The following is a 10,120-nucleotide window of genomic DNA, read 5'->3' as shown; positions in this document are numbered from 1 at the left end:
AGCCATACCTTTGCCTGCTGATTGAACAGATTTTGCTGTTTCCCAGAATATTCTTCTACTTTTGTCTTTAACTTCCTTGAGTATGTCTTTTTGAATAATTGGATGATTTAATGTGTGTATTGTTAATCTATTTAGAGAGGGCTTCTTATCATTTGGGTTCTCCACTAAACTGTCTGATAAAAAAAATGTTGTGTCCTTTAATTTGGTGAGAGATAAATGCACGTGAGAGTACATTATATCTTTCGATAGTAACGTATGTAGAAAGGGCCTGTCTTCTCTTCTGTTCATAGCTTGCAACAAGTGTACTGTACCACATTGTATTGTCGTTCATGTAATTGTAGGTAAGGCTGCTTTGAACACTGTGGCTCTATAAAGCATGCGCATGTAGATTCACCACTTGAATCCATACGGTGCTCGCAAACCAATGGTCATAATCAGGGCGAAATTGATCAGCGAATACTGGCACCACTGAGACAACTGGGCCACTGCGTCCCCGCAAGAGAACTATATTTACTTTTAGTATTTATAAAGGAATATCCGTATATTATGTTATCAGCCAATTGTTTTTTTGTCCAGACAGTTTTTTACAGGTAACCGTGATGTAGCACTACTATTGTGAACTGTAGTATTTGTTTGTTTGTTTGTTTGTTGTTTTAAGCCGCACCCAGCAATATTCCAGCTACATGACGGCGGTCTGTAAATAATCGAGTCTGGACCAGACAATCCAGTAATTAATATCATGAGCATCGATCCACGCAATTGGGATCGATGACATGCATGAACCAAGTCAGCGAGCCTGACAACCCGATCCCGTCAGTCGCCTCTTACGACAAGAATATTCGCCTTTAACGGCAAGCATGGGTTGCTGAAGACCTATTCTACCCCGGATCTTCACGGGTCGTTAACTATAGTAACTAATCTCATGTCTAGATTTCCTGCACTTGGAGGGTTTTCCCAATTGTCAGTGTGCCGTGAATCAAACCAATCCAGCTTGGGAAGTTTTAGAATACTTTTAAATGCAACATTGAGTCCATCTTTAAAACGGAGCTTTCAGATAAAAAAAGATCGTTCTGATTTGGACTTATTATCATTTTTATCATCAAAACTATAGCCAAACAGAACCATAACTTAGATGAAACAATATGAGAAACATGCAAATGATTCGAAAAAATTCAAGGAATCATGCTAGTTCAACCAGACGGATTGACTCATGTTTGTCCACTAAAAGTGCCAGATTGCTCAGGTCTGATTTTGTAAATGAATGTTAATCACAGTAAGTTCTGACAAGTACCTTCACGAGCTTCAGAAACTTGGGGCGAACATGTCAGTTTTGATGCGAGATTACCAGACCCTCCTTGCAGGTGTCATGGGTGTGACACAGCACTTCAAAAAGAATTATTTGGAAAAATGTTTACTTTTTGTGAAATTGTAACCAGTCACATGAAGAGGAGAGGTCCCCCGACTCCTCTGTTAAGATTGATCTACCTGTCATTCTACACACACTTAGTGGCGAATAAAACAAACAACTCCTTTAGCACACTGACAGCGTTTATTACCATGTACCAGAGGACGGTTTCATTGTAACAGGTGTTCAACATAGACCACGAAATAAAAGTGTCCTTTCATAAATACATGACATGAAACTATATAAGGATTACTGAAAAAAATATTTTCATATGATGAGATGCCTCTTCAACAGCGTTTTTGTTCGACCAAGTGTGAAAGACGGCGACGTTGGACTCTAACATTACTTTGCGTTATCTGAAAAACAACGTTGAAAATGTTACTGGACGATCATAGTAATCATTTACAAATAATTCTTTTAAGAAATATCAAGATTTGTCATTGCTCTATACAGCGCTCTCAACTGTGAATGCGTCAATCTCTTGCTCTTCCCAAAGCGACGTGACTGCACATGACATATGTCCTGCATCTAGTCCGCAGTAATCTGATGGCACAATCAACCAATCATCGCCAGATCTTTTGTGTTGCCTGGTGTGACACTGCGGGTTGGTGGGGTTCAATTCTAACCTGGATACCCCACGGGGAAACTGAATATGCACTATACTGACTCGGTGCCATGGTGGCCCAGCCCAAGGTGCCGCAAAGTTGCGTCCCTGATCGCTCCGATTTGTTTCTAGGTTTGTTCGCACCATAACCCTGCTCGTGGGTTTCACCAAGGTATTAAACGACCTGCAACACTTCGGGCTTACCCCCAACATTATGTTGATACGACGTTCAATTAGCTGGAATACTGTTTAAAGCGGCGTTAAACCCCAGCTCACTATTCTGATTACAAAAGGTCGTACAAGACTCATGATTTTGTTTCTTCACGGAAGTTAACCTTGACAATGTTATTTATGTCTGAAAAACTTTAAACTACGCAGATGAAATGGAAACAATACATTAGCAACAGCATCCGTTTCTTTTTATTCAGACCCGTGAAGATCCGGGGTAGAACAAGTCTTCAGCAACCCATGCTTGCCGTAAAAGGCGACTATGCTTGTCGTAAGAGGCGACAAACGGGATCGGGTGGTCAGGCTCGCTGACTTGGTTGATGCATGTCATCGATCCCAATTGCGTGGATCGATGCTCATAATATCAATTACTGGATTGTCTGGTCTAGACTCGATTATTTACAGACCGCCGTCATATAACTGGAATATTGCGGAGTGCGGCGTTAAACAACAATTTTTTTTATTCAGTTCGTGTCAGGAACTAAAATAAAGAAACTAAAGGATCCGTGCAAACCTACCGCTGTATTTCATGTGGACATTCCAGCCATCGTATGCCTGCTGCTTTCCGCCTGGCAACAAACATATCCAAATGTATCAACTTAAAACTCATTTTCTAAAAAGCGACAACTTACAATTCATTCTACTTTAAACTTCTTCTTTTTTATCCTAAACCGCAAGCCGTATGTAATGTAATGAAGTATAGAGTAGACGTGTCAAATGTGACTAACCACCTGTGGACGTTCTAATGAATCTTCGCGAAGCCTGCTTTCAATACTAATGATGATGGATCATAAATATATCCTTATGCTATTGCAGAAATCGTGCTTTTAGTTTACATTTCTTTTGATTATGGAAGTGGTTTTGATCAAGATTAAGATTGCTTGCAAAGTATTCCTGATCGGTTTTGTTTAAAATCGTTAGTTTTCAAATCGATGCTGGAAAAATATGGATTCTTTTCTCTATTCAAACAGCTAGTGATTTTATCCAATCTTTACTTCATTATGTCAAAAATGGACGTCCAGTAGTTCTGGATACACTAAAAGAAGTGAGGACAAAATAAAGTGAACTTTATCAGCCAAGCCTACATCTTTTTGTTACATTATTATTGCTGGCCATTTAATTACTGCTCATTGTTTAAAATGCTTGCAGGACATTTGATAAAAGGAACTCTCTACTAACATCTTTTGGATAGCAGTTATTGTACATGCATTGTGATAGTTGAATGTTACGTCTAAGGTTGGTAACACTAACAGATTGTCCACGATGGTAAAACTAACAGATTGTCCACGATGGTAACACTAACAGATTGTCCACGATGGTAACACTAACAGATTGTCCACGATGGTGACGCTAACAGATTGTCCACGATGGTAACACTATTAATGGTGTGGCAAACTGATTGGTTGGAGAACACATAGTGAAGAGCGGGATGGCAATGCGTCATGGGTATGTATTCAATATGGTGACACTAAAAGATTGTCCACGATGGTGACACTAACAGATTGTCCAAGATGGTAACACTAACAGATTGTCCACGATGGTAAAACTAACAGATTGTCCACGATGGTGACGCTAACAGATTGTCCACGATGGTAAAACTATTAATGGTATGGCAAACTGATTGGTTGGAGAACACATAGTGAAGAGCGGGATGGCAATGCGTCATGAGTATCTATTCAATAGTATTTTTAGTTTGATTGCATAATTGACAATAACTTGTATGTACCCTGCATTCTACTAACCAGACAGCTCAAAACATGACATCATCTGTCGGGGTACATGTAGAAAGAAAGTGCTGCAGACAAAATGACACCGTGTTGTATTTACAATCTGGACAAATGTTCTCATCTAGTAAGTAATCGATGCGCGGAAATTAAACATTTTAGGATTTGGGTCGAAAGGAGGTTTTCGAGTATTAAATGCTAAATAACATGCCCCAAATCTCAAACAACATAAAGTATATCTTCATATGTATGCATCCTAAACACTTACACAGGTTGCATGACTTCATGCAGAGCTTGGACATATATCCTGGGATCAATCGGCAGTAGTTCAGCTTGGCCAGGAACTCGCATCTATTCCCCACATCCTTGCAATGGATCATCACGGCTGAACAAACAATAGGAATGGAAGCAATCTTAACAAGACGGAGACTGATGTTAGTTGTACCGTATTGCATTGAGGCTATCATCCAACATATAAAAGTTTGTGAGTTTGAGTTACATGCATTTACTGCACTATTTATGCATTTAGCTGCCATTTTCTCCATTCAAGCATGGACAAGTGGTTGCTGAAAAAATAAGAACATAACTAGAAAGGATGTAGTGTACATCTTTAACTGTTTGCATGTTTTAAGTACGATACATTGCATGCTAACAGGCTGCATTTGAACCTAATAATGAGGCCTGCAGCATATCTCTGGCATCAAAGTAAAAAGTTGGTATCTATGCGAGGGCTGACCCCAACAGCCATCAGTGCAGACATGGTGTCAATTTAGGGTATAATGTTCCTTTCTTAAAGTTGCTACTGTTAAGTGATGGGCAGTGAGTTCAAGGGGTGACGATGAGCATCGAATATGATCCAAGATCAGAGAGACCTTCCCCTGCCGCCACTGAGGAAAGTGTTGATAAGATAAATGATGTTATTATTGATGATCGGTGAACTACCACACGTCAAATAGCCAATACAGGAAGCATCTTTCATGAAATAATAGAGTACATTCCGAGGACTGAACTGGGCGTTACAAAGGTTTTAGCACGCTGGGTTCCAATCTGAAGCGTTCGTCAGAAGTTACGGCGTTTTCAAGTAGACCCAACTGTTCTGCTGTGCAAGGTTTTTTACACTTCCAGGACAGCCTTCTACGACAGTGGGATCCAGGCAACCCAGCATCGTTGGCAGAAGTGCGTGGACTTCGGAGGGGGTTATGTGGAAAAAGTAATTAGCGACCAACTCCATCAATACAGTCTATCATAGTCCTGCTCAAAACGTTTCAGCCACTCTTCGTACAACCCCAACCCCACCACCACCACCCATACACTTTCAAAACTAATGATAATGTATTGTAAAGTAATCACCACCACATGTTCAGTCTAAAGAACCCATAAAAATGATAAGTTTTCGATATTAATCGACTGGGCGTACCTGTCCATTTCTTCCCGTCCTGACGGGCAAGAGCTGCTCCCACGAAGACCACTGCCAGACAGACCAAAGCCCAGGAACGTCCCTGTGCGACCATCTTACGATTTGCAGGTGACGATAAGAAAAAGAACGAGTTCTTACTGTCAATACTTGTAGGGGGTAATTGTTTATATGGAAATATGAATATCAATATGGAGAGTCCACGATGCAAAAGGGGTGTCGGTGACTAATGGGAAATACCTATACGTGCGTTGAAACAAATACTATTAGCATCTTCAAGGCAAAAGTAAAATCGTTTTGATAGTTTTGATACAAGTATATACTATGATAAGTTGTAATCAGCCTCAGTTCAGCAAAATCTAAAAAGATCTGCCCTCAATTTTCGAACATTTCGGAAAACTGTAATGGACTAGGCCATAGATAGCATATGATGCATATTTTTCAAACTATGGGTTGTATGGAAACTCGCACGTGAATAACATATTTACTCCTGATCATAATCTCTGTATTAATATTAAGAAACATGCCAGATTCTAAACTATTGTTGCACATGGATTGATATTTGGCAGGCTCTCATATATGTGGTATAATGTGCCCAAGGGTAAGCTGATAAATGTGCCCAGAGCTAAGCTAGTAAATATGCCCATGAGTAAGCTGATAAATGTGCCTAAAGCTAAACTAGTAAATGCTTCCAATGGTAAGCTATTAAATGTATCAACGGCTAAGTTAGTAATTGTACCCAAGGGTAAGCTGGTAAACGTACCCAGGGGTAAGCTGGTAAACGTAATCAAGGGTAAGCTATTAAATGTTCCTAAGGATAAGCTAGTAAACGTACCAAAGGGTAAGCTAGAAAATGTTCCCAAGGGTAAGCTGGTAAATGTGACCAAGGTTAAGCTAGTAAATGTGCCCAAGGGTAAGCTAGTAAATGTGACCAAGGTTAAGCTAGTAAATGTGCCCAAGGGTAAGCTAGTAAATCTGCCCAAAGGTAAGCTAGTAAATGTGCCCAAGGGTAAGCTGGTAAACGAACCATAATATAAAACAGGTACATATCTCTGGATGCAATCCTTTGAACAGGAAGCTGTCTCAGAGATGACTTCATATGTCAATGAAAGTATACACTTCTCACCCTGAAACATGGCGGGTCACCGAGTCCTCGCCTTCAATTACCGCCGGGGTTCAGGCATAAAACTAGTTATTTCCATGGAAGGGACAACCGCTTTCTCACGCTCTCGCATTCTCGTTCTATCCCTTTATCGCTTTCTCGCTCTATCGCTTTTACGCTTTATCGCTTTTACGCTTTATCGCTTTCGGTTATCTTTCTGTCACTTTAACGCTCAATCGATTTCTCACTTTGTCGCCTCGTTCTATCTCTTTCTCGCTCCATCGCTTTCTCGTCCGGTGCTATTGCTTTCTCGTCTCGTGCCATCGCTTTCTCGTCTCGTACCATCACTTTCTCGTCTCGTACCATCACTTTCTCGTCTCGTGACATGACTTTCTCGTCTCGTGACATAACTTTCTCGTCTCGTGACATAACTTTCTCGTTTCGGGACATCGCTTTCGCGTCTTGTGCCACCGTTTTCTCGTCCCGTGCTATCACTTTCTCGTCTCGTGACATAACTTTCTCGTCTCGTGACATAACTTTCTCGTCTCGTGACATCGCTTTCGCGTCTTGTGCCACCGTTTTCTCGTCTCGTGCTATCACTTTCTCGTCTCGTGACATAACTTTCTCGTCTCGTGACATCGCTTTCGCGTCTTGTGCCACCGTTTTCTCGTCTCGTGCTATCACTTTCTCGTCTCGTGACATAACTTTCTCGTCTCGTGACATAACTTTCTCGTCTCGTGACATCGCTTTCGCGTCTTGTGCCACCGTTTTCTCGTCTCGTGCTATCACTTTCTCGTCTCGTGACATAACTTTCTCGTCTCGTGACATCGCTTTCGCGTCTTGTGCCACCGTTTTCTCGTCTCGTGCTATCGCTTTGTCGTCTCGTATTATCGCTTCCTTGCGGCCTTGATTTTAGGCGAGAAAGCGATGTCCCCTCTCGGCCACAATACCCGAAAGACAACCTGCCACAGTTTAGAAGATCCGCCGTAGTTCTGAATGTTACATGAACTCGTTTCATGTTTCGTCTAACAGATTACACTCACGGCTTATAACAAAGAACACTTGAATGCCCTCTTTGTAGACAAATGGTTCACCATCTGCTAAAATGTTAAATATTCATAATTTGTCACCTATTAACAAAGAGTTAACACTTTTTTCCGGCCCTGCGAAGGTGGGATGGCATGTGGTTGCAGCATAAATTCATACTCACTTCACCGGTGTAAAACTGTTATTGGTGGTTCAAGATGTACACTTGCATGCATGCAGTTGGAAGGATGACGCACCTATCGCTTGAAAGTTTGTGATAGTTTGTGTACCCATGGCTCTTGATATAACCTTGAATGAAGTGAGTGAGTTGGTTTAACGCTGCTTTGAATTTCAGTTATATCACAGCATGTCAGCTTGATGTGGATGTACCCCGAAATGATACAGCAGAGATACAGACATTTACCACTTTGGTGAAACCCGCCGCCAAAAGTAGATAATGTTTTGTGTCTATCACGGAACCTTACTAAAACAGTCTTTGTCTTTTAGTTTGTTGTTTAACGCCGCACTCAGCAATATTTCAGCTATATTGACGGCGGTCTGTAAATAATCGAGTCTAGACCAGACAATCCAGTGATTGATATCATGAACATCGATCCACGCAATTGGGATCGATGACATGCATCAACCAAATCAGCGAGCCTGACCACCCGATCCCGTTAGTCGCCTTTTACGACAAGCGTGGGTTTGCTGAAGACCTATTCTACCCTGGAATCTTCACGGGTCTCTTTGTCTTTTGAGTTACAAGTGACACTTTCAGATTTTGAATATAAACTTAGCCAACATGTATAGTCCTCAATATGGTTCAGGGGCCTACAACGATTTGTCGCAGTAACCAGACACTGCTACTTAGATATTCGCTCCTATTCCTACATCCCCCGAACTTCAAATGAGGAATAATTCCAATAAACCGATTAAGATTAAAATATTTGTGGATATCTATGACGCACCCGCCTACCTTGTATTCATTCTAATGAATTATTGCCTGTGTCTGAAATTCATTCTCAAAAGTCATTAGCACAATTTGTTGCTGTAGACTATACAACGTGAAGCATTCTGGCTGACTGTTTGTTATTGAACAATATCACGATATGAGAGAACGTTTCTGTTGTCCCTATCAGAGAAGGTCATTCAGCTTATACGAGAACCGTGGGAACATGGCCGCACTGGAGCGCGTCAACATGCACCGGTGTTGAAAAATAAATACATTTTTATATAAAATAATTCATTTTTGGATATCTAATAATCGATTTTGTGATATCAAGAATTTAATTTGTGATATCCTAAAATGATGCATTTTAAATATCAATAGATTGAATTTGTGATATCATTAATTCCCCTTTCCACAATAACAGCTCCAAACACCAATAATCTGAAAAGACTCCAATATTCGTTTTCGTAAAATCGTCAAAAATTCGGATCCGAAACTCCATGTTGGATAGTGTTCACAAAATCACGATTCTTTTCGCGTCTGTCCAGATGCCTATCCCATCAGATCACATGTATTCCACACTCAGCTACGATACATACATCCCTGAATTAGTCATACCATTAAAAATCAACTGATGAATTGTCTTAGTCACTCCTGCAAACGTTCCACATATAATCTACCGAAATAATTTCACTGCTACAATATTGGTACATTTTACCACAATTACTGTTTAATATTATAAAAAATGCCATAGAATTTATGGAACTTTTGATAATCAGCTGTGTGTTTGAATATAGAAATTGACATTCATCGTATCGTGTGACACATATTCTTCCTATAAGATGCTTTGTGAATGTAACACTCTGCAGGATTCACATATTTCCTTTGGAGAATCGTCAAATATTTATTATGGCTGTTTACAGCTCATTATATGGCATGTAGAGATAATATTTTTTTACCTTTAAATCCAAAAATGATGTTTTCATTGGTAATTCTTTGGAGAATCGTGAAATATTCATTATTGCAGGTTTATTTTATCGTTTTGATGTCTAAAGGTTGCATCAGGTGGGGCGTTTACAGGGGCCGATCATTTGAGATTCATGGGTGGCGTCGTACGATGGTCTGTTTGGGTTTTGGTGTAAGGTGGAGTCGGAGGTACAATGGCATGTGTACAGTTCAACGCCGTGTTTTCTTTTTCGCCAATTAAAACAAGAATGTTTTCGTATCGAATGTCTCACGTTATACATGACCACATATTTCTAATATATCTGTCATTATGTTGTTATGATATTAGGCAATATTTTGGTCGCTCACAGTTGACATAAAGCTGTCAAATATAATATTTCGTCGCGCTGTACTTTATCTATGTATGATAAAATGTGGCTACATTTTAAAGGTTTTTTTCCTTAACTTTTTTTACTTAACTTTTTGCTTTTCAAACTAGTCTTTAATTTTACAACATTGGGGTCGAAAATTCAAGTCAGAGGTTGGCGCAGTGCCACCTGACGGCATTTGTCGCACACCGTTCATTTTTCAAAACTCGGGACCATGCTCCAGCGGTAATGTAGTGAATCAAAAGCTTTTGGTCAGTGAGCTCGCGAGATCTGAGTTGCATGCAACTTGACGCCGTGTGAATGCCGAGTAAACTTATTTCATACAAGAAGTTGT

The 10,120-nt window shown here is 40.3% G+C and overlaps 1 protein-coding gene across 1 annotated transcript; it reads right to left on the bottom strand.

The window, feature by feature from the left end:
- Positions 1–1,747: 1,747 nt before the first annotated feature.
- LOC139448931 (golgin subfamily A member 6-like protein 25) lies at positions 1,748–7,305 on the bottom strand. Its single transcript, XM_071230443.1, has 4 exons — positions 6,726–7,305; positions 4,230–4,346; positions 2,756–2,806; positions 1,748–1,761 (listed from the first exon to the last, which is right to left on the bottom strand). Exons 1-4 carry the CDS (start codon positions 7,303–7,305, stop codon positions 1,748–1,750), a joined length of 762 nt encoding a protein of 253 aa, XP_071086544.1.
- Positions 7,306–10,120: the final 2,815 nt, after the last annotated feature.

The sequence above is a fragment of the Haliotis cracherodii genome, unplaced genomic scaffold (genome assembly GCF_022045235.1).
Source record: "Haliotis cracherodii isolate W230 unplaced genomic scaffold, xgHalCrac1.p SCAF_7, whole genome shotgun sequence".
Classification (NCBI taxonomy): domain Eukaryota; kingdom Metazoa; phylum Mollusca; class Gastropoda; order Lepetellida; family Haliotidae; genus Haliotis; species Haliotis cracherodii.
This window is presented reverse-complemented; position numbering and strand designations above follow the sequence as displayed.

Coding starts and splice junctions, on each gene's coding strand:
- LOC139448931 (XM_071230443.1), bottom strand. CDS start 7,305: ATGTCACGAGACGAGAAAGTTATGTCACGAGACGAGAAAGTGATAGCA. Junction 4,347..6,725: donor AGATAGAACGAGGCGACAAA/GTGAGAAATCGA, acceptor TTGTTTGTTCAG/CCGTGATGATCCATTGCAAG. Junction 2,807..4,229: donor CATGAAGTCATGCAACCTGT/GTAAGTGTTTAG, acceptor GTTTGTTGCCAG/GCGGAAAGCAGCAGGCATAC.